Genomic DNA, 24,425 nt, shown 5'->3' on the forward strand with positions numbered 1-24,425 from the left:
GGAGAACCAGCGGAGTCACGAGAGCAACGCAGTGGAAACAACCTCCTCACAGGCCGCGTCCCTCTGCTCTGCCTGATTGCAACCTTACAGACGGAAACGCTCCCCCATTAACATATGAGTACATACATACTGCGCTGTTTATGCAGCGTGTGGTGAATTCAAAGCATCTAAAAGTTTGCAAGGAAGAGAAAGAACTCCAATAATGAGGTGCATGAAAATAAGCCATGGGAATTCTCCCTAGGTATGAAGGGAAGAAAATCAATCTGTGTGTGTGTGTGTGTGTGTGTGTGTGTGTGTGTGTGTGTGTGTGTGTGTGTGTGTGTGTGTGTGTGTGTGTGTGTGTGTGTGTGTGTGTGTGTGTGTGTGCGTGAGGCTACGGGCACAGATAGCTGTGTGCTGCTGAGGTAGAGTGGACGAGGCCGGAGCTGACGAAGGGGGCGGGGGTCCGGCCCACAGAGGCCGTCTTCCCCGCTACGGAAGGGCAGTGTCTGGATTCCCCCGCCTCCAGGTGCTCTGACCTGAGCGCAGGCCTCACAGTCTTGGGGGAGTGGAAGCCATTAGTCAGCCCCGTGTCCTGCTGCGGCTCCAGGTCTGCAGTGGGCTCCTCCCCCCTGTCGTCCAGCACCCCGTTGTGATTGGCCACCGACTTAATCGAGGGAAGACTCGCCAGCGAGAGTTTTTCTGGGGGTTCTGTCTCTATTGCAGGGCTTATCTGGCTCAGGGGGGAATATTTGCCCTCTGATAATGAAGGTCCCCTGGTGGTGCTGGAATCTGTCTCCCTCCGGCGCCCCCCTTCCTCTTCCTCCTCCTCCTCATCCCTCGCGGGATCCGACAGCTCTGAGTGAACGATGACTTCTGCCTCCACCTGGTTGCTGCACACGTATGAGCACAGTCGATCTTCCAAACCCTGCAACACAACAGCGCTGTCGTCAGTTTTCCTCATCAGCCTCAGCAACATCGTTTAACGGGTGCTGTTTTTGAACACGTGCATTAAGTCACGCTGGATACGCTTCACACACACTCGCTGGCGGCCTTTCAGCTGTAACTGGTCGCTTTGACCCGCACTCAGATTGTGGGAGAACCCGGTGCAGGCGCGAGGAGGACAGATACTAAAGACGCCTGTCAGACGTGCTAATAGCATAAATACAGTTGATGCAGAGCTGTGTTTAGTTCATTAATTTACCGTGTCCTTATCAGTAATGAGCATGGTGAGAGCTCCATTAACGAGCGTTGGAGAGTCTTCTGTTATGGTGTCTCTGTATCTAGTGATTCTGTTGGCCCAGTTATGACTCACAGAGCCATTCCAAGCAGCCTGGAAATGAACAACACAGCAGGCAGGTCAAGACTGCAATTATCATCCTGACCGTCATCTGCTGCACAACTCTCCCCGTGCAGGTTTTGACCTTGGCTTCGGGCGCAGGGGGCTCCTCCCCTTCTGGCGGGTTAACGCTTGCCATCAGGCTCTGCTCCTCGGGCGCCTCCGCCAGCGGCTGAGCGCACCTTTGGCCGCCCGGGGGCATCAGCGTCTCCAGCTCGTGGCTGTCGCTGCACTCGTGCACGGCGGAGGGGACGGGGCAGCCGCCTCTCCTGTGCTGGAGCGCGGCCGCCGTGGGGTCCAGGCCCCCGGACGCCTCCCTGCGTGGAGCGGAAACAGGGCAGCGCTGAGAGCCAAGCGGGACCAATGGATCAGGACGCGGTCGCCGTGGCGACGCCGCGCCGCTACCGTACCTGGCTTTGCTGCTGCGCAAGCTGAAGCACATGCAGAGGAGGATGCATATGAGCCCCAGACACACGCCGACTATGATGCCGGTCACTGCGTGGACGTCCAGCTCTGATACAGGCACAAATAGAGAAGAAGAAGAAGAAGGAAGGGAGTTTAATAAAAACTGCAGTTACGTTACGCTAATATGCAGCATGAACCATTTTGATTTTTATATTTCATGCATAGCCAATAGTTTCATTTGGGTTGTATGAGGCTCTGTGAGAATGTATTGATTTCTTCATTTAGGACCAAGTGATGCTGGCGCAGACATATGAGACGGCATTAGCCAGTCTTCATTGATATTCATTTATGCTGGCTATCTTTGGCAGCGCGGGCACGGAGAGGAGAGGAAACAGATGGCGGGCGCTCTCACCCGCCCACCAGCCGCCTCAAAGCACACTGCACACACATAGAGCGTGCAGTGTAGTCATAGCCCGTCTGAAACCGGGCTGCACCAAAACCTGCTACTCTGCTTTTTTAGTAAGACTTTGCCAATAAAAATCTATTCCCATCGCTTATCGCATCAGGTTCAAGTCAGGTTCAAGTCGGCACGAAGGGAATAAATACATTAAGTCCACACTGGTTTAATGTCTCTGATGATGGGATTGTTCCTAAATAATCCTCATATTTATGCGTTTAAAGAACAAACGGCATCTCATAATTACAGGTGAAGCTAAACGTGTGACCGGAGGAATTGAGCGCATTGTGAGAGTTGATGCTTAAACGCAAAATTACACGAAACTGCATAAAGCAGTAATTCACAAATCTCCCTGGGAGCTCGATGACGACGCTGCGCCTTTGAAATGATATTAGAATGAAGCTGCAGCGCGCGAGAGGAGCAGCGCGTGTCCTGCAGAGCTCCCGTCTCTGCTGCAGGGACAAATTATCCACTTCAATTAAAGGGAAGCGTCTCATGCTTGAAATGCGTGCGAGAGTGAGAGCTCCCACTGTACGAGGACCGGTCTCCATTTGATTCACGGTCCATTTCCAGTAAGAACTTCATATATGAGCGTGATCTGAATTCTCCAAAGTTTGGGGAAGAGTCAGTGTAATCGCAGTCATGCAACGTGATGTTCCCACAGTTATTATGTACTTTCACAACTATTTCCTACTGTATATAATACCTTCTATAAACCTTCATATTCAACAAACATGTTTCCAGCTACTGCAAAATCTGCTTTAACTGTTTCGTTGTTTTTCTGTCCGTTATGAAGTATATTGATGTGTTTGTACCGTATTTGTGGAGAATGTGGACATCCTTCAGAGGCGAGTACGGCCCTGGCCCCACCTCAGTGGATGCTCCTACTTTAAAATAGTAACGAGCACCACTGGACAAACCCTGGACCTCTGCACTGGTGATGCTTCCTGGAAAAGATCAGCAGAGAGAGAAACGCTGTCATACATGCAGGCAGACGGTGTTCGGCGTGAATGAATCATATCGCCCACCATCCTGTGTGAGGTTTTTCCACATGTACTCTGGCTGACTGAGGTTCCCCGTGTACAGAACACTGTAGCTGACGATGATGCCGTTGGGCTCCACTGGAGGGCGCCAGCTCACCAGCACAGAGGAGGAGTCCAGAGCACTCAGCTGCACCTCCTCCGGGGGTGACGACGGCCCTGGAGGATAAAGGAGGCCCGGGTCAGTAATGAGGAGCCCGCGATGATCGCACAGCTGGGGAAGGTTTCATTGTGTTGGTGGTGAATGTCGCGCTGGGTGACAGCCATCTGCTTCCTCGTGTCTCTGCCACCTGGGTGCAGGGGAGAGGGGGCAGGCGGGGGCCACGAGCCGGGGCTCCGGTGACGCTGCGTTAGGGGCTAACGCTAAGCTAACAGCGCCGGTCAACGCTCAGTGTCACTCTGCGCTCACCAGCCTGACCCGGCTCCCAGACTGCAGAGCAGAACACTTACGGTCGGACAGCGTGCTTTGCTCCACCGTGCCGCTGAAGGGCCCCACCACGTCCACTCCGTTAGACTGCACCGCCAGCTCGTAGCGGGTGAAGGGCTTCAGCGCTGCCAGCAGAATCTCCTGCGCAGAGCTGCACAGAGTGGGCGTTAGAGTCTGACAATAAGAAATGTATTCAGTTTAGATCAGTGGGGAAACAACATTATGTGCACGTTGCTGTAGAAATGTTGGTAAGACACTAAGACACTTGAAGCTGGACCTAAAATAAACCCTTGATGTTCTAAAGCAATTTATTGACCAAGTGGTCTTTTTATCTAAACAAGGCCATCAAATACAGAAATTTTCCTTGGACTGGTTGCATGTGGTGGGAAATGTTTTTGCATTTGCAGCCAGTTAGAAGTAGCGTCCTGTTTCCTGAATCCACGGCGAGCGGTGGAGCTGACCCCGTCACGGACCCCCCGCGGTGCCGTGCTCTGACCTGGTGTGATAGGAGACCAGCGAGGCGTTGGTGGTCCCGGCCGGGCTGCAGCGCACCGTGTAGTTGATGATGCGCACGTTGCTGAAGCGCGGCTTCTCCCAGCGCAGCCAGATGGAGGTGGAGCCGTTGGACGCGGCGTGGATGCTGCTGGGCGGCAACGGAGGCGGGCGCATGGGCGGCGACGGCGCTAAACACGCGTACACGGGACTCCTTATTACAACGCATGCGTTCAGTCATTTGTTTATCTCTACTTTATAACATGCAGCATCCACCCTACTTTTGTCGGCAGCCTTGTCTGTGCTGCCCTTCCACACTGCAGCTGCGCCCTCCGTCTGCTTGGTGAACGCCCAAACCCTCACCTCGTACTGCTGGTCTGGAGCTGAACAAGCAGAGAAGGTGTGTGTGAGTCTAAGAAACAATCATGTGTGGCATTTTACACCCTGCCACCTTATACACAATTAACTGCGTCATGCAGAAAAAGGCTATTGAATAATTGCTGACGTTACTGTGAGGTCCGACAGCGGCTCGTAAACACTGATGATGTCGGTCCTGTGACCTCTAATGCACCAGAAACCCACTGATGTCATCTGTGCTACAGGCGTGAATGAATGCTTCACAACCCAGTAGTGAAATGTGTCAACTCAAGACTTTTCGAATGAAATTCTGGAGTTGTTTTAAAATAAAATGCGTCCTATTGTTCCGATATTTATGTGAAAGCGCTGGCTGCATTTGTGAGAATGAAAAGAGGCCTTTTCCATTGCAGAGGCCTCTGCCAGCAACTCACCGAGCCCAGTGAGGAGGTGAAACCTGGCCTTCTTACGGAGTCTGACGGTGTGGGTCTGTGCGGGTCTCCCCCCATGCGCTGACTCCTCCGCCTCCACTTCACGATATGACAGCTTGTAACCGGAGACCAGCGTGTGATTGGGCGAGGGGTGCCAGGTCACGTTGAGTGTACTGACCCGGGTCCGGACTTTCAGCTCAGTCGGGGCGAAGATCACTGAAGAAACAGTGGAGAAGAGAAACACAAACACTGCTGAGAGACAAAGACCATCATCCGTTTAAAGTTCCTGCATGTTGGTGACTCTACGAACACATCTCCACTTAGATTCAAATACATTGTACATGTATTCAGATGTACTGCGGAGGCTGGTGCTCTCTCACCCATGCTGCTGTCACTGTGATTGTAGTGCGCTAAGGTCTGATGATGAGCCCACTCAGACGGCACCCCGAAGCCGATCCCCGTTCCTGCTGCGATCCTCAGCCGGTAGATCTGGTTGGGCTGCAGTTCCCTCAGCGTGAACTGAGTCTCATTACCTGCCACCTCCACTGAGAACACAGTGTCCACTGCAGGAAGACACAGGGCGACTGTCAAATACAGCACAGACCTGTCTGCCTGTCTGCCTGCCTGTCTGTGTGTCTATCTGCCTGCCAGTCTACCTGCCTGCTTGACTATCTGTCTGTCTGACTGTCTATCTTTCTGCCAGTCTCGCTGTCTCCCTGTATGTCTGTCTGTCTGTCTGCCTGCCTGTCTTTCTGTCTGTCTGCCTTTTTGACTGTCTGTCTGCCTGTCTGTCTGCCTTTCTGACTGTCTGTCTGTCTGACTGCCTGTCTTTCTGTCTGTCTGCCTTTTTGACTGTCTGCCTGCCTGTCTGTCTGCCTTTCTGACTGTCTGTCTGTCTGTCTGCCTTTCTGCCTGTCTGTCAGTCTCCCTGCCTGTCTGTCTGTCTGCCAGTCTAGCTGCCTGCCTGCCTGTCTGTCTGTCTACCTGCCTGTCTGCCTGCCTGTTTGTCTATCTGTCTGTCTGCCTGTCTGTCTGCCTTTCTGACTGTCTGTCTGTCTGACTGCCTTTCTGCCTGTCTGTCAGTCTCCCTGCCTGTCTGTCTGTCTGCCTTTTTGACTGTCTGTCTGTCTGCCAGTCTAGCTGCCTGCCTGCCTGTCTGTCTGTCTACCTGCCTGTCTGCCTGCCTGTTTGTCTATCTGTCTGTCTGTCTGTCTATCTGCCTGCCAGTCTACCTGCCTGCTTGACTGTCTGTCTGTCTGACAGTCTATCTTTCTGACAGTCTCGCTACCTGCATGTCTCCCTGCCAGTGTCCCTGTCTGTCTGTCTGTCTGTCTGTCTGTCTGTCTGTCTGTCTGTCCGCCTTTATGACCGTCTGCCTGTCTGTCTTTCTGCCAGTCTCCCTGCGTGCCTGTCTGCCTGCCTGTCTCCCTGCCCGTCTGTCCCCTACCCTTATCCACAGAGCTGTACTCGATGCGGTAGCGGGTCACGGCTCCTCGGCTGTGCTGCGAGGACAGTGGATGCCACATCAGCCTGATGTCTGTGGGGGAGGTGCTGGCTATGGACAGCTGAGGTGGGGCGCTCGGCACTGGAAGAAACAAAGGCGAGAGGTTCCCGAGGTGTCGCTGCAACGCCCACTGGACTGGCCTCAACCCGACCCAGCGCTCACCGTCTTCCAGCATCTCCACGGTGACGGGCAGAGACGGGCGGCTGGCGCCCATGGGCGAGTACGCCACCACGAAGAAGGTGTAGGCCGTGTGCGGGAGCAGCTCCCTCACGTGGTACTCCGTGGTGTCGTTGTTCATGGCGAACTGGTACTCCACGCCGTCGGAGCCTGAAAGGAGCACACAGCCGTGAGAGGGCGCCCGGACCCGCGAGCGGCGGCGGCGGGCGGCGACGCACCCGCCGTGCGGTGGCAGTGCACGGAGTAGCCGATGATCTGGTCGGCGTTGTGCTCGGGCCTCTCCCAGGCGAGCAGCGCCGTGGTGCTGGAGTGGGGCGTGACGGACAGGCGGCGGGGGGGGCTGGGCAGCCCCTCCCTCACGATGACCGTCAGCCTGGCGCTGGCGCAGGCCGTGCCCAGGCGGTTGGCGGCGATGCACTGGTAGTAGCCGGCGTCCTCCAGCGCCAGCTGGTTGATGAGCAGCACGCCGGGGCTCGGCGACTTCACGCGCACCAGCGACTTGATGGGCCGCCCGTCCTTCAGCCAGCGCAGCGCCGCCGCCGGCTCCGCGGAGCTGTTGCACACGAACCGGGCGGTGTTTCCCCGCGAGAGAGACACCGCCTCCGGGGGCTGGAGAATGACGGGGGGGGCTGTTGGAGGGAGGAGACACGGCCTTTTGATTGTGCTCTATGAACGTAGTGAGATACAATCAGACGGGGATTTAGTTAAGTTGAAAGAGGCCAATGTTATGGATTTCTTTACAGCCTGCTCATCTGGAAAAGGTTACAGCATTAAAGTATCAAGCTCACCTCCCTGTTACAGTCAAAAATCAAAGTGAGCTGACGCATCGTTTTTTTTAGCTTCTTGACATGAGGAGAAACAAGTAAGAGCCGTTTTGTTGAAAACAATCCTCATTTAGCTTCACAGTCGCTCGCTGTGTTCCGACGGATCCAATCACACGTGAAGGGCGTGATTCAGATCTTTCTTTAGATTTCCTCAGCTCTGGGTTTGCTTTGAATTAGATCCAATTATAGAGCAGAAGATAAAAGCCTGTCTAATCTGCAACAAAGGCCCTGAGCTGAAATGCTGAGTAACGCTACGGTTCGTGGTGTCTGTCGTAACCTCTAAAGCACAGGCTGCCTGATATGGTTATACTGTGACGTACTGTAACAACCAAGAGCAAACAGCAGTGGAAGCACAGACTATGAGTAATCGCCTTCGATATGCGGCTCGGTTACTTCAGGATTCACAGCGACAGGGACTAGTTCGTACCAGACGTGCATCACTCTTACCGGGCACGTGAAGCTCGGCAGCAGCAGTGACGAACTCCCTGGTCTTGGGCTTGTTGGCCCGGCAGACGTAGACGCCGGCGTGGTGGCGCCGCGTGTGCCTGATCACCAGGTTTGTAGCGAGGACGATCACGTCAGTGGAAATGGGCTTTCCATCTGATCAACAGAGGACAGAAAAAAACAAAGAAAGTCAAGAGTGAAAGAGCTGTAGTGACGCCCGCTCGCCAACAGGGGGCTCTGTGACTTTTCAATCGGGGATCACTAGGGTGTCTGTAAAGCTCCTAAGCTCTGAGTGTGAATCACTCACCATATAGACCACCGTTTATATGCCGCTCATCCGTCATTTTGCAATGTGGCTGCATTTTTTCATGATCTCATCTAAAACAATGATTAATGCCTAATGAATGATGTCGGGCTTGTTGACAAGACGCAGCTTCAGAAACCACCACTCCGCAAATCTGACGCCAACGGTCTAAAACCTGTTATTTGTGGGTGAGAGCTAGCAACAGTGCAGAATGGGAACGAAGCAAAGAAAACGCACAGTAAGAGCGGGTCTGCCGAGGAGCGTTACCTTGTCTGCTCCAGGACACCAGCGGCTTGGGCTGGCCTTGTGCCATACATTCCATCACGGCAGGATGACTGAGCACCACTGTGGCATTTTGAGGTGGTGCAACAATCACAACTCTGTTCAGAGCTTCAACCGAACCTGCAGCAGCACACGAAGAACACGCAACAGCAACAATGAGAACGTTAGAGTGTGATTTGGTTGAGTTCCATTTTTAATCCATATATTTGTTCGAGGAGCCTGCAAAACACATTTGTTTCTATTGTGTTTCACAGAAACTTAATTACTGCAAAATGTGTTACTAAGGTATGGTAATAGATGATGGATGTGGATGTGACCTGAAGCACCAGGAAATGAAACGTTCTCCTGTCAGATTTGTCAGCGATAAAGGCTTTCAGTTAAGGCGCGCGCCTTCCTTTGTGCATCACCTCTGCAGACGACATACAGCAGCCAGTGCTTATGCATGAAGCACTAAAGTGGGTCATTGAGCCTCTGTGACAACTGCATTGCGTGATGCAGCTGCGTCGGAGGCTCGTGTCGGGTGAAGCATGTGATGAACTCCATATGGCGATAATAAAAACACAAGATGATGGAAATTGGAGGGGGAAGTTTCTGCATCGTCACTGTTAATGTACAGATTCATTCTTCTCCAATGTAAAATCTGTGCTGTGATTATGTGCAAATATATTTATTCCAACCCATTTCATCAAATCAACAAATTAGTTTCTAATGACAGTCTGTTTCTCTGTTCGGGACCAAACAGGATTTGTGTCACACACAAACTATTAAAGCTTCTTATTCAGATGTATTTATGTGAAGCTCGAAACCTAGATGGCGAGTTTCGTCCCCCTTCGCCTCAAAGGGCCATGGAAACGGGTCTTTCAAAGGATTTGCCGTGACAGTTGAGATTCTCCTTTCATATAATTCTGCAGTGAAAGCGGGTGAAGTGACAGCTCGAGATGTGACACCTGTTTCAGGCAGTAGCTCACAACAGGGCCTTAAGTAGTCTCCTCTTTGGGATTCATGGCAGCAGGAGGAGCGCAGAGACGAAATAACCTTGAGTGTCTTTTATTACAGCCTCTGTTATTTCTGCTGAGAGAATCCATTCAAACATGTATTTGACAGTGTGTGCCTCATTACAACCATTGTACTTTAGTGATTAAAAAGGGTGATTTATTTTATTGATTTGCTTTGAGTTTGCTTGATTTAAGCCACGGTGCAGCGTTTCATAAATTATAAGTAAATGCATATGATTATTAAAAGTGTTGTAATAATTCTTACTTGACTGCGAACGCTTGGCCTCAACATGCTCACATGATTTAATGGCTTCAACGCTGATGTGAAATGTGCAGTTCTTTGAGGAAATGAACCTTTATCAGTGGCTGAACAAAGCGAACAAAGCGCAGCGCACAAGACATACAGTATAAACGACTGCATTAAAGGCAGCACTGAACACGGAAAGAGACAAGGTAAAAGCTGTGCTTCACAGAATGAGCCACTTTCACTAAAGTACAAAAACAAATGTATAGAAATAACCTTATTTAAAGGACCTTCACTTAGTTTTATTTAAGATACAAATCAGTAGAGAGTTCTCTATCTTACTGTGATTCGCTGGTTGACCTGGGTGTCAGACATCAATTAATAATAACGGACATCTGTGATAAACCAAATAAACACATCTGTGAGATACTTAAGGAACAATGAGCTGCGGCCCTGAACTAAGCAGGGTTTCTGCACAGATGCATGAGCTAATCATTGTGTGAGGTCATATTCTGGGATTCACCGGTGGGAACTAGAACGTGTGGTAGATTCCCTGCTTCGTGGTCCCAGCGGGAACCACAGACCTCACCTGTGGTGACAGTGAGCCTGGCCTCCTCACTGACGTCCGTCCTGGCAGAGTTGGACGCGACGCAGCGGTAGGCGCCTTCATCCTCCTTCTGCACCTCCAGGATCTGCAGCACCCCATTAGGAAGCGGAAGGAACCTGTTGCACACGAGGACGGCAGCGAATGAACAGAGCCACAGAGAGAGCGGATAAACAGCACGAAGCATCTGAGTGATTAGCTCTGGGGGCGTCCTGCTGTGTCCGTACCAGACTCCATCACGCTTTGTTCCCACTACAGGCTTTTGATAACAACAACCGCGAGAAGGAATTACAACAATTACTAATTCCACTGTACGCCTGAAAATGACTGGGCGACGGCGACATCAGTATGTTTTTTAGACAGCGTCCACTTTAATCTACATTTCTCTCTCTCGCTTCTTAATGTGAAAGGTACTCCGGGGTGGCAAACCGGGCCCCTGCTGTGATTCCATCCCACAAACCACTTTTATCACAGGCTATTAATTCTACAGGGACGTGATAAGTGCCGGTCTGTTTAGAAGGAGGGAAGGGAGAACGAGCAGAGCGAAGGGTGAACAAAAAAAACATCCATGATAGGAAAAACAGAGTCCAAGAAAAGAGAGAGAGAGAGAGAGAGAGAGAGAGAGAGAGAGAGAGAGAGAGAGAGAGAGAGAGATGAAAGAAATAAGAAGATAAAAAGGGGATAGTAGTGAAGAGAACAGGCCACCAGAGAGGGAGAAAAGCACGTTTCAGCAGGAAAACATCCAGAAGGAGCCAGTCACACATCTATCATCCTCTGCTCGACGAACAGCAGCTGAGAGAGAAGCGCACGCCTCCAATAAAACCCAGTGAGGTGTTTGTGGGTCACGCAGAAGCACAGCAGCCATTAGCAGCCGGGCCGGTGAAACAGGCTGCAAACAAATTCAGCAGAGCCACAGGAAAACGTCAACGCGTCAAGCGGCCCATTAAAAGAGGATGTTTGAGAAGGGGCCCGACGGAGGGACGGGGGACGGGAGGCAGGAGCCTCTGTAGCAACTGTAACTGTGACCCTCAGTGCACAGCACAGCACGCAAACTGAAGGACAGCGGCTCATGAGGCAGCGTCACCTCGTCTCCTCAGGGACGGTCACGTTGTCTTTCTCCCAGGTGATCACAGGCGACGGGACGCCCTCGATCTGGCACTGGAAGCGGGCGGCCCCCCCAGCGGGCACGGTCTGAGGCGACGGCTGCTGATGGAACCTGGACAGATCTGTTTGAAAGAGACACAGATCATTGGAGAGGATAAATAAATTATACACACGCACAGAAACGGTCTCCTTCTGCTGCTGACTGTAGCCCTGGTCCACAGCAGTGGCATTTCCCCATAAACTGCAGTGGTTGAACCCACTGTGGGGGAAAAGAAGGTCAAAGGAAAACAGAAGGCTGCCAACTTTATATGGTTTCATATGGCACTCATAAAACTGATGATGCCATTCATTGGTTTCATTCACAAGTTCAAAATCTGAGCATAACACAGCTACAGTTTTGTTCCCCACTATCTCGCAAGTCATATTAGGGCTTTGTATACTTGAAATTCGTAAGATAAAAAATGTCTGGAATCTTTCCCCTCTCCATTTATGGAATGTTGGAGATTCGCTGTGCGTTGAACAGGCTGTTGTCTTTTCTAGGTCATTTCCTGGCAGGGCTCCAGTTTTCACATCCTGGGGAAAAGCTCCTAGAAGTTAACACGGAGCACCAGGGGGCAGCAGTGAGACCCGTCTGGGCCTCTGACCTCTGACCCTGAAGCTATTGAGGAAAAGAACAAAACAGGTTGGTTCCAAACGCATGTAGCTGTGACCGAGCAGTGCATCAGAGAGGGAGGCAGAAAGAAGCCAGGAAGGCAAAATAAAGAAGGCTGCCTCTAAAACCTCTATACAGTATGTGTAGTAATGGAAGAAGGCAAGATATAAAGAATATTTATGCAGTATATAGGCTAAAAATGTATTATATATATATTTATGTATTATTTTCTGACCACCTGCCTAATGATCATGACCCGTTATCTGTCTTTAGGCAAATAAAACTACGGAGGGGACGATCGAGTTCGGCCGCTCCTGCCGTGTCTCGACCGCAAGCAGGAGTTTGTATATTCGCATTTAGAGATTTTTGAGCGTGACGCCGACAAAATTAAGATTTTTCACACACACGCACGCACGCACGCACGCACGCACGCACACACACACACACACACACACACACCAACTGTTAGTCATGGCAACACACTGGCCCATCTGTGTTTTCCACCTCCGCCGAGGGAGCAAAGTTTCTCAATGAGCACACAGAGGACGACACACGTGTTAGGACATAGTAGCAGGAAGCATCTGATTCACTTCAAAACCCTTCAATGGCTGCTGAGCAGCTTGCTCGGCGCTGGGAGCTAATGATTAACCCCCAGCGCTTCCAGCCTTTACACACTGTAACGCTGCCAGACTCGGGCCGTGTGCGTGCAGAGTGCAGCGCTCGACTGTAGCGCACAGGTTGTGATTGCATTAGTGGATCATCTGTGTGTTTACAGAGAAGGGGAAGAAGGGGGGGAGGGGGGTACAGTAACAGGCTCAAACCATAATCATCATACTGTTTTCCCAGGACTCCACCAGTTTTCCCAGAACTCCACCAGTTTTCCCAGAACTCCACCAGTTTTCCCAGGCCGTCAGTGAAATTCCACAGCAGATTCCTCCGACGCTATGACGGCACACAGTTGGTTTTGATGCCCCCCCCCCACCTGCGCCTCTATCTATGCCCCACTCTTTGGCCTACAGATATCAGATTGCAGCGTTTTTCCCCTCCTCTTGTGCAAGAAGATAATTCCACTTTCAACCTGTGCTTGGCAGCTTTTAGGCTCAGTACCTGAGTGATCAGATCTTTTACTGAAATGGTTGAAAAAACCTCTAAGAACACTAGGTCAATATGGTCGTCACATACTGTAATGTTATAATAACATAAATATTAATTGAGCCCTATTAACACTTAAAAGCCAAGTTTTCCCAGTTGATCTGAGTGTGTTTGGGAAATGCAATGGACACACAACATGCAGGAAAGAGTGAGACAAGGCTGCACACGTCGCGTTCTGTGACAACTAGCGACTCGTGTTTTCACAGATGTGATCCCTGCTGCAGGACGAGCTCCCATCGGCGTCTGGTGGTGAGGACACAGATCACTCAGTCAGGCCGAACCCGTCCCGTACGCACAGGGACGCGAATGCACCACGTGCAAACTGAAGGTCACCGTTAATGGTCCCTGAGGCCTCTCCTTTCACCATCGCTGCAAACTTTCGTCATCCAGACACCACCCCCCCTTATGCCCTATTGTCCCTCAGACGGGAGCTCCTCATAAATACACATGTGGCAGCTGACAATAGCGGGCACGTCCACAGAGGATACGTCTCATTTCATAGAAAAAGCTAATGGCTAAATAAAGACTACCCTGGACTGCTAGGACAGAAATAAGCCCCCAGCGGCGATTGAAAGGCTGTCCTCTTATCCATCACACCCATAGATTTCTATTCATCTCCATTGTCTGGCCTTTACAGGCTGCAGAATGAAGCAGTTCCTGGAGCAGCATTAGAGCGGCTGCAGAGTCTGTATCTGAGGCAGAGCGGAGGAAAAATCTGACCAGTGACTCTCATCAGTGCTGTGAAGACGTGCATGTTCTCCTGTCTAACACTGAAGTGCTGGTAGTTCTCAGAGGAACAACTCATCACCGTCTGAGTTTAATGCGCGTCGGCCCGGAAATCACACTGCAATTCAGACCCGGTCGTCACGCGTCAAATGTGAATTCCTGTCACAGTCAGGATTCTTATGGGCGCAAAACCCTTCAGGCTGATGATCGCAATCATCTCTTCAACCCACGTCGCTGCCGTGACTCCTCAGACACCGTCCTATTACGCATGCAGGAATCCACTGATTACACGCTATTCGAGCATTCTATACTTTTGTGCAGTTTGCATAAAGCCTGGAAACAGACAGAGAAACAGCTTCGGTGGCTCTGACATAAGTAACATGTAACACCGTAACTAATATAAGAGCATTGGAGAGATGAGCCCAGTCTTATGACGTCACTGCATCAATGCGAGCGAAGGGACCGAGAACAACGGTGTGTGGGCGCTCGCTGGACACCTACTTGCCAGATGCACGTTGACGGTGCGACTGGTCAGGGCACCGGCGGCGCTGGCGCTGATGCAGCTGTAGCCCCCCTGCACAGACAGGGGGGGCTGTTGGCCCGCGGGGGGGGGCAGCAGGAGCAGCGAGCCATTAACCAGGCGCTGCAGGTGGGCGCCGCCTTCCGGGGGCAGCGGCCGGCCGTCCTGCAGCCACGTCACGTTGAGCGGGCCCTCGCTGGCTCCCAGACTGCAGTCCAGCTGGAGCGGCGACCCCGGCTCCAACACCACGTGGCCGGGCCCAGCGCCGCAGCTCAGTTCTACTGACACCGGCTTATCTGTGGACAGGGAAAGACAGGTGTGTTACTCTTCCCCTGCAGGAGGCAACAGCAGCTCAGTCAAAGCATACGGCACCAGGTTTATGAGACATATGCGACGTCCTGCGGCTTCTGTTTGTTATTCTGAAATGTAATAATGTCATTTCCAATGCTTTATCGGGGAAAAGGGCAGGACGAAGTAAAATGAGAGTAAGAGAATGAAGGGTTGTGCACGTCAGCAGCAGGTCATTAAAGGCAGAGTGTGTGACTATGCTGGAGTTAGAGGTTGATGAGCTGGTGCGAAATGAGGAGCAGCGCCGACGGAATGAAACACCTGAATGCGTTTTCAACTGCATGTGAAGGAGGAGGAAGAAACCGTAGAGATGGTTGGAAAAAAGGGAGTGAGTGAAGCTATTGACCTGTTCAGAAGACGGGGATCCACAGTGTTTGTTTTCCATACCAGTCATGATTTTTACTGAAAATCTGCTGTAGCTTCCGACTACTTCCACTGTGGCCTAATACGCTGGCAGATAAATGTGGTGTCGGTTCACTTGGGTCCAAAAGTATTAAATAAATAATCATTCAGGTAACATCAACCATTGTATGCAAATATTCCTCTTATATTTGTGTCATATTGCGTTATTTATCAAGGTAAAGAAACAAGATATTCTTCCCCGGCCACTTCAGTCGCCTTATCTCATAACAACAGAGCAGCTTTTAATTCACTGTGGACAAACAAAAAGCAGAACACACAAACACACACACGCAGGTTTTCTTCCCTTTGGCACTGGATTAATTCAGTTAATGGGAGACGGAAGTTTTCCTTGATTAAATGAGGCCTGAACCCCCCATCAGTCCTTGATGAAGAGACCGGGTACTGCTGAGAGCACACACACACACACACACACACACACACACACACACACACACACACACACACACACACACACACACACACACACACACACACACACACATGCATACAAACATGGCAACTAACACTGATTCAGGTCACTTCTATCCATTAAGTCATTAAACCAAAGCAGCCATTTCCCACCTCATGCTTCCTGTGGCCTAATAAAAGCTTTAAGCAAAGAAACATGCAAATTAACAGCGCAAAAAAGGAAACAGAATTTCTTTTTTTCATCACCATCCTTGAAATGATACTGTAACATTTTCAGGCCTACTATAAAGAGTCAAGCATATCACATCTTTCAAGAAGCGCTTATTCCATGCGGGAATAAACCTCCACGTGCCCCAGATTCATGGCCGTGAACAGCAAACACACACTCATTAAAACCCACAGACATGGTAACTGTAAGTGTCTCATGAGGACACTACGTGAAGGAGGCGGGCTGTCTGTGAAGTGCACATGTTGCCTTTTCGCTGTACTAATGGGAGCTGCTGCGGGAGACGGGGTGCACCCTGGGACACGCCGCAGCGAAGCGCTCACGATGGCGCCGCTCCAGGAGCTTGGTAGCTTTAAGTAGAGACACAGCAGCGGCTCGCAAGGATGAAAGCGAGGCCCAGAGACCGGAGGAGACGGACAAAGGCGAGACGGACAGGAAGAAGGAGACTCAGACGGTCTCCAGTGCCGCTGTGCTCCATCAGCTCTTCTCCAGATTGATACTGATCACGTCCCTGATTGTGTCGACTACAGTGGCTCGGACCGTGTACAGGAACTACTGCACTTAGGATGCGGTGCTGATACCGTCCATGCTTCTCTCACCAGGTCTATTTCTGTCATTCACAAAACCCTTGGGTGAAGAGAAAGAGAAGGAATGTTGCGTCAGGCCCGGCTGCCTGTCAGCAGAGACTGGACACCGGCGACCCGAGGCCACGGCTCCGGTTACGGCAGTCTGTTAAGTGAATGCCTCGGGCCTTTGGGGAACAGCAGAGGCCTGGTCCTCCATGCAATGAAGTGAGTCTGCTCTACCCCAGGTTGACATCAATAGGTTGTCGTTCACTGTAAAGCTGCACATGTAGGTGTTACGGAGCCATTGACTTGTTGCCAGTCATGACTGCTGATGCAAAGTACAGCGTCGTGTCATGTTTGGCTGAGAGTCAACCAGCACAACCAGGACAGAACGTGGATTTCAGCATCGCTCCCCAAAGAAAGCCCCTTTAACAGAAACAGCTGATGAGCCAAACGGCGCCGCGCGAGAGTCGCATTGACAGCAGCACCAGGCGACGCAAAATGTAAAGAGCGTCAAGTATGGAAAATGGAACGGCGACGCAGAAAAGACATAGAGGGGAAGTGAAAAGACTGAACGCCGCGGAGAAGATGAGGGCAGCCTTGAGACTCGGCAGCTGAAAGAGAGCAGTGAAATGTGATTACGGGGGCCTTTGTGAAGAGGGACCACTGAAGCACTCAGAGGCGGTGATCACCAGATTGCCTCGCCCGCGCGAGGCAATCCGCTCTGACACCGCGGCGGCGCCGAACTGCTGCGAGTTCGTCCTCGGCGCCGTCAGAAGCGTGAGCGCGTGCCGTCATGGTCTCACAAATACAGGGCTGTGGGATCCACGAAGCAGCGGCTGAGCTGAACAGCTGGAACCGCTGGGGAGGTGACAGTGGGCAGACTGTGTGTGTGTGTGTGTGTGTGTGTGTGTGTGTGTGTGTGTGTGTGTGTGTGTGTGTGTGTGTGTGTGTGTGTGTGTGTGTGTGTGTGTGTGTGTGTGTGGAAAGCACAGACTAAACCTCAGGCGTGCGCTATTGATAACACAGACCAACATGTCCCAAACGTTCTGGGCAGAAAATCCATAACGTGAAGCCACAGTTGTGATAAACAGAGCGGAGGAGGAAACTCTCATGTTTCAAGTAGAAATGTGAGCAGAGAGACACAGACTCAACTCACTACTCACACTTTTATCTGCTGGGCTTCATTTGTCTTTGTATAGTGTTAAGTCTTGTGTAAATTATTCATCCACTCCCTCATTTATTCATCGGTTCCGCGCGTCGGCCTCACGTTACTCTGACCCCAGATTCGAGCGGCTGAGATACGTTTACACCGGATCCGCAGTCACTCGGTCCGAACAGCTGCCGCGTCGGGCGCCGACGGCTCCAGCTGTGCTTTGTCCCAGGATGAAGAACCGGCGCCCAGTTCACCATCAAGCTATTGACTCAAAGACGTTCATAGAGAGGTTTAAACAGACACGGCCACAAGAACAATTAAAACGTTTACTTCACGTCTCTCTGAGACGGAATCTGTGTTGATTTCTAAAACTGCAGTCGAATCAATGCTAATTTCTCCAATTTTCTAGTTCTTGCTGTCAGAACAGTGATAATTCTCCCATATCTTTATTATTGGGGTCACGTTGGTCGGTGAAGGTAGAATACCTATAATTATAGCTTTTAAAGATAATGGTCAAAAGATTACTGTGGACAGTGAGCACATGATACAACACAGACCTACTGTATAAAGTGCTTTCAATCAGTGACATGATTCTAAATGAAGAAGGATCCCGTTGGTGCCGCTGTCAGTCATGCTAACGTGCATCAATCAGTGATTGGAATTAGATGTTGTCAGGTCAGGAGCTCAAGGCGTGTGCGGGAATCCGTGCTGCGGAAGCCAGACGAGACGACGCGGCCTTTGGCGGCGGCGCCGGCGTGGAGCGACCCGTTCAGCGCCGCAGCGAGGTTCTGATGACGGATGAGGCCGCTGTGTGACACTAACTGGTGGGGAACATGCGGGCGCTGCCGTTACGGCTCCTCTGGGTTTCCACTAATGACATTTTCCATCAGTCGCGTGGCAGATATATGCTGGGATCTCAGTGATACAGTAGCGCAGAGTCGGGTCGGAGCGAGAGGGCGTCCGTGTGATTGCACCAGTAATGAATGAATGTGTTTTACAGGTTTTATGCATTTAGCAGCGGTTCAGGAACTCAAACACAGAGCTGCCTTGACTTTGCTCTGGTGCACATGTGTTTCCTAACCTGCCCATCGCCTCAGTGTGACATCGATCCCTCTATATTTAACCAGAACTACCTACAACCACGCGGCCACTGTGCCTCTGGCAGAACTGTGCTGTCACGAATGTGAAGGCAGGTCAGCTGAGCCAGAGGACACGGGTCAGACTGCTGCTTCGCTCGCTGGTTACAGGTGACGACCGGTGCAGCCAGTTCTGAGGTTCCCATTGGACGGAGGCCAATCCTGGATCTGCTGATCTCCCATCGTGTCCCGTTCTCTATTGCGCCATCGGACAAGCCCCCAACGACTCGGCCAGCCAATAGGGCGAAACAGAAATATCTCTCTGAGTTGCATCACCGCAGCTGCAAAGTGACTGTGGGCTCAAAGAATAAACAGACAGGAGCGTCAGCAGATGCGTCGCGGACGGCTGGACTAGGACAAAGGGTGAAATGAGCTTTTTCTCAAGGCATCGGCCTAAAATTAAACTATGCTCAGCTGACGGCGGCCTATTTTTAGAAGCATCGAGAGACTTATTATTGCATTAAAAAAAAAAGTCAACACAAGGCTTTGAATGAGGCAACTCCTTCTCCTTTGATCCAAACACCTCACACACACACACACACACACACACACACACACACACACACACACACACACACACACACACAAGCGCCATCAAAATCAACATTTTCTCTGCACAAATAAACCCAGCTGAAACTCGGCCCAGGGCATCTTTAAATAATACGCACCCTAATTTAGCATGGACTCTCTGGGGACAGGATCAAGATGCAGTCACAAATCGCAGCTGACACACCCACACGTTACACACAAGGAAGCAGGCACATAGGGTGCATGTCCATGACTAAACACACACACACACACACACACACACACACACACACACACACACACACACACACACACACACACACACACACACACACACACACACACACACACACACACACACACACACACACTTTATTTGACACTGATGCATAATGAGCCATTTCCATCAAGCACAGCTGTCCACAACGTCTGCTTTTAACGCTTTAGAGATCTGAATGTGGACAATATGTTTGCGGAAAACGTAAGGTGAGACAAAGTTCAGACAACAAATAACATCAGTCGTTGAACTGAAGTTGGCTCGTTAAGAGCACATTCACACAGATAATTACAAATTCAGACTGAGAGGACGAGTTGAGTGGATTTAAAGCTGACAGACATTCTGTCAGGTGTTGAATGCTACAAAATCTGATCATCAGACAGAAGATGGAATCTGAGTCTGTGCTACAAACTAAAACCAGCTGTAGCTGACGGTTCGGTCACCTTGTTAACTACCTGCTCAGTTGATAAAACCCAGCTCATGTTTCAGCGCAGCAGTGACTCCCGTGTGTGGTGCATTTACTTCTGAAAGTCAAGGTTTTCTCTTTGTGAGACAGCAGCCGCTGTTTGTGACCTTTAACACCGAGCGCTCCACACTCAAAATAACCTCCTTTGACAGCGTGCCAATCTGAAAACGTAACCGCTTGTGTAACTTCGCATCTTCATGACATTTAGACCACAGAATGGACTTTGTTACCAAGTTACATTCAGTGTGTGGAAAAAAAACACGACATTTACCTCCACCACCGTCCACCTCAACGCAGGGTCCATGCGATGAAGACAATACTGACAATGAGCAAAATTAACTATTTCTACAATCGGAAATTATTTAACTACATGGTAAATTAATTCACATTCAATTCACTGTTCTCACATGTTGCTGCTGTGGTGAAGCAATTCAGCTAAAAGGCGACATAAACAGCAACTAAAACAGCTGATCATCAGCTGAGTTCACCTAGTATTAAACTTACAAGCGACATACTGTAAGTGCTGTAATTATATTAAAAACTAATCAACTGCAGACCGACTTTCCCCAGCGTTGAACGCGTTCCATGTGTTCAGATCATCTGCAGGTTCTGTGCACGTTCTCCCACTCTGCTGTTCCCTGGTTCCTCCTCACGCATTCAGAAGGTTTGTGACACACACAGTGGAAATGAGTTAGTGAGTAGTAATAGCAGGTTTAAGTGTGTAATCAAGACGTCCCACGGAGAAACTGCAGCGCTGTTGCACTGGGCTTCGCTGTGTGTCAGTACGAGTGTTGGGCTCCACGGTGACTCACCGTGGACTGAATCCACACCTGCTGGTGCGCGTTAAACAGTTGGAGGGGCAGGAAGTCGACGATAAAAAACAGTTGATGCGAATTAGTGCAAGATAACGCGGAAACTGAGACGTTTTGGCGACGGGTGTAGTTTTCCCATTTGCATGTGCTCATAAAAAGACTGAAGTGACACAATAATCAGCGAGCGCTGCAGGCGCGTCTCTCATTGCGTTCATTAGCAGCTCGATTGTTGTGTGTCTGACACGCGGGCACCTTTTGTTTGCTTCGTTCGTGATGTTTTCATTTGATCTTTGGAAAAGGACTGAACAAGCCCCTTTGTGTGTGTGTTTGTGTGTGTGTGTGTGTGTGTGTGTGTGTGTGTGTGTGTGTGTGTGTGTGTGTGTGTGTGTGTGTGTGTGTGGACGCAGCGCCGCCCCAGAATGCCCCGCGGCCCCCGCCTCGGTTCCCACGGTGCTCGTGCTCCGCTCCCACTGACCACCACGCAGCGGAATCATTTGGCGAGAAGACCCAGCGAGCGCAGATGTGCACGTGATCACGAACCACTTTGAATTAGTTCAACTCCAAACTAAAAGCGTGGCTCCTGTGCTGAAGCAAAACACTTCTGTCTCCTACATAATTTGTCTCCTACATAATTTATTGGATTTGAATCTTTGGTCTTATGAGTGTTGGTTTTAATCGTTTTCTAAATGACACTTTGTAAATTTACTAGCCTTCAGCAGAAGTACCCAAGCTGTTTATGGCAGCTTTCAAAGGCTTCGCACAAAGCATGCGTTCATTCTCGAAGTCACAACCACACAAGCTTTATCAATACCACACTTTACCTTGTAGAACAGCTAGAACAGTTCGAACAGCTAGAACAGCTAGAACAGCCTGAACAGCGTGAACAGCTACAACAGCGTGAACAGTTTGAATAGCTAGAACAGCTAGAACAGCTACTGTAAAACAGCTAGAACAGCAGGAACAGCTAGAACAGTTAGAACAGTTAGAACAGCTAGAACAGCGTGAACAGATAGAACAGCGTGAGCAGCATGAACAGCTAGAACAGCAGGAACAGCTAAAACAGTTAGAACAGCTAGAACAGCGTGAACAGATAGAACAGCGTGAACAGTTCGAACAGCTACTGTAAAACAGCTAGAACAGCTAGAACAGCAGGAACAGCTAGAACAGTTAGAACAGCTAGAACAGCGTGAACAGATAGAACAGCGTGAACAGTTCGAACAGATAGAACAGCGTGGACAGCTAGAACAGTTAGAACAGTTAATGTAAAACAGCTAGAACAGCAGGAACAGCTAGAACAGCGTGGGCAGCGTCACCTCCTCCATCCAGGACCATCTCAAGAGCAGTAATTCGGGTTCTGTCACTGCTGGAGAGCGCAGGGCCACTCATCTAGCTCTCCATTAAATAAACCGCATCCTGTGGCTGTGAGATATACTGCACTACTTGTTGCCTCCCTTTTAAAGCATCTATACTTCATGAGTAATGGAGGCTATGTAATAAAATTACAGTATATGGTGGAGGGAGGTTGTAAATAAGCGGCTGCTTTACAGTCATTCTGATGCTTTATGTTTTAAACCGCTCTATTGGTGGAAAGCGGTGCAGAGCGCGGCACACGGGGCCGTTTAACTTCAGCTCCACACTTGAAGCTAAGATGAAACCTGCTGCAACAAATCTCCACCGGCAGATGCGTTTACTCCAATAGAGGCTGTGTTTGCATGCTGATTGATTGCAATAATAACGACTGACTGGGTCGACGCGTTGCCCGGGGGCGTGCGTGTCGGATATTGAGCAGAGCATCAGTGTCGGCGCGAGCGGGGAAATGGAAATGCACGGAAGGTTTGAAACACAGGGAAGTTTAATGTCCACACGCACGAGGCCACTTTACCCAAAGTCCATGTAAATCTTTATCTACTGGCTTTATTTTATTATACCAAGGATATGAAAGCCTGCTGCACAGTAATTACCTGTATAAATAACATTTCAACTCTTGTTTTTAGTCCTATTCACTTTTTAAGGGGGGTTACAGAATAATACATGTCTTTGCTTCAATCCTGAACTTTCACCATCATCATCTTCCAATCTGACAAAATGAAAGCTAAATAAAAGCATAAATGTCAACTTGTGTGCGTTTTGTGTTAACTATTTATCAGGTGTCTGCTACCGTCAGGTAACACTCCACTGCTGTTTCACTCCCTAACGGTCTGAACACAGACATTAGGACTATTTGCCTCCCATCACTGTTACAGTCTGCCTTCTTACCCTGCGCACGGCGCAACAAAAAGCTCTTAGAAATAAAGACTGCCTTTAACAGGTTCACCATTTTCAACAGCAGTTCACTGCATGACCTCCCCTCTGTCCTGAACCCTCCTTTGTGATGTAAATCCCGTGGCCTGCATTTCAGCCACTTGTCGCCTGTGAGCTGACTTTCCTCCCACAAACAGCCCATCGGGGACCACAGCAGCGGTGGGACCCACAGCTTCCAGCTCCCAGACACCGTCTCCTGCAAGTTTATGGAGCTCATGTATTTATGCTGATGACATGATTTCATCTCTACTTTATGAGCCAATGGCCACGTCCGCTCTTTAAACTGCGCTTTAAAAGCACTTTAGACCCTTTTTAACACGGCAAAGCTTCCAGGGGGACGTGTTTCCCTGAACCCGCACGTCTCCATAATGAGCTCCATCGTGTGTTTGATCCTAAACTTCCCCCCGGTCGCTTCAAAGCCCTGCTCCGTCTGCCCGGTGGCTCCACGCGGGGCCGGAACTTTGTGACGCCCAAAGCCCGGCCACGAAGAGAGAGCCCGGCACACGCGCGTGCACCCACGCGTGCCCGGCTCGGGAGCAGCGAGCGGAGAGAGGCCACGCGAGGTGAACACGGACCACGGACGGGACACGGAACGCTCTGCGCAAGGTGCAGATTCTCTCTCTCTCTCTCTCTCTCGCTCTCTCTCGCTCTCTCTCTCCCCCCAGTCTTTCACCACAGCTCACTTGTGTTCTGAGTAACTCCACTTCGGTGTTACGTTCACGAACCGCTGCTTCACGCGTGCACTCAACAGATAAATAAATAAACGAATGAAAGAAACGTGCAGTCGGGGCTTTACCTTGATTGGACGGACCACAAAGCAGCGCAAGAAGACCGAGTAGCCAAATAGTGCTCTCCACCGCCATGTACAGCCTTTGATTTCCACCAGTGGGGCAGCAGCGTGCGTCTATACAGCCAGATAAACCGTTACAGCGACGTGCACACGCTGGAATCCGCTATTGTCTCCGCCGGTGCGTAAAGGACCGTGGACACGTCCGTCCGTCCGTCCGCTCAGCGGTCCCGTTCCTCCGCCAACAATGAGCGCGCTTCATTCGGGGGAGAGACGTCGTGTCTCTCGGCGCTTCAACGCCATGTTGCGAACGAATGTTAAGTGTGTGTGCGTGCGCGCGCGCGTGTGCGTGTGCGTGTGTGTGTGTGTGTGCGGGCCGCTGGTCTAGTCGGGCGCACGCGCGCGCACGCGGCGCGCACGCTCACCAGACTACAGCGGCAGGCTGCTCGTCGCCGGAGTCTCGAAACGCGTTTTCGCCGATCGCAACGCGCCCCATCGATCCGCGCGTGCAGTTCAGCCGCGTGCTCCCCACCAA

The 24,425-nt window shown here is 50.7% G+C and overlaps 1 protein-coding gene across 2 annotated transcripts; it reads right to left on the bottom strand.

The window, feature by feature from the left end:
* On the bottom strand, positions 1 to 24,425 carry igdcc4 (immunoglobulin superfamily, DCC subclass, member 4). 2 transcript variants are annotated; one of them, XM_029144840.3, is made up of 20 exons: positions 23,900 to 24,425; positions 14,438 to 14,752; positions 11,387 to 11,528; positions 10,288 to 10,421; positions 8,445 to 8,579; positions 7,877 to 8,029; positions 6,824 to 7,234; positions 6,591 to 6,755; positions 6,372 to 6,509; positions 5,305 to 5,487; positions 4,928 to 5,140; positions 4,421 to 4,522; positions 4,144 to 4,330; positions 3,671 to 3,798; positions 3,209 to 3,379; positions 2,996 to 3,127; positions 1,729 to 1,831; positions 1,404 to 1,635; positions 1,184 to 1,312; positions 1 to 907 (listed from the first exon to the last, which is right to left on the bottom strand). In XM_029144840.3, exons 1-20 carry the CDS (start codon positions 23,964 to 23,966, stop codon positions 374 to 376), a joined length of 3,774 nt encoding a protein of 1,257 aa, XP_029000673.1. In that variant the 5' UTR covers positions 23,967 to 24,425; the 3' UTR covers positions 1 to 373. The 2 variants fall into 2 exon arrangements, with proteins under 2 accessions (XP_029000673.1, XP_055363604.1); XM_055507629.1 differs by having other exon boundaries at positions 1,404 to 1,831.

The sequence above is a fragment of the Betta splendens genome, chromosome 3 (assembly GCF_900634795.4).
Source record: "Betta splendens chromosome 3, fBetSpl5.4, whole genome shotgun sequence".
NCBI classification, from domain to species: domain Eukaryota; kingdom Metazoa; phylum Chordata; class Actinopteri; order Anabantiformes; family Osphronemidae; genus Betta; species Betta splendens.

Excerpts from the sequence above, each read along its gene's own strand:
- igdcc4 (XM_055507629.1), bottom strand. The coding sequence starts at position 23,966 with ATGGCGGTGGAGAGCACTATTTGGCTACTCGGTCTTCTTGCGCTGCTT. Across the intron at positions 11,529-14,437 it reads CGTCAACGTGCATCTGGCAA|ATCTGTCCAGGTTCCATCAG; the intron begins GTAGGTGTCCAG and ends TCTTTCAAACAG. Across the intron at positions 8,030-8,444 it reads GGTGTCCTGGAGCAGACAAG|ATGGAAAGCCCATTTCCACT; the intron begins GTAACGCTCCTC and ends TCTGTTGATCAG.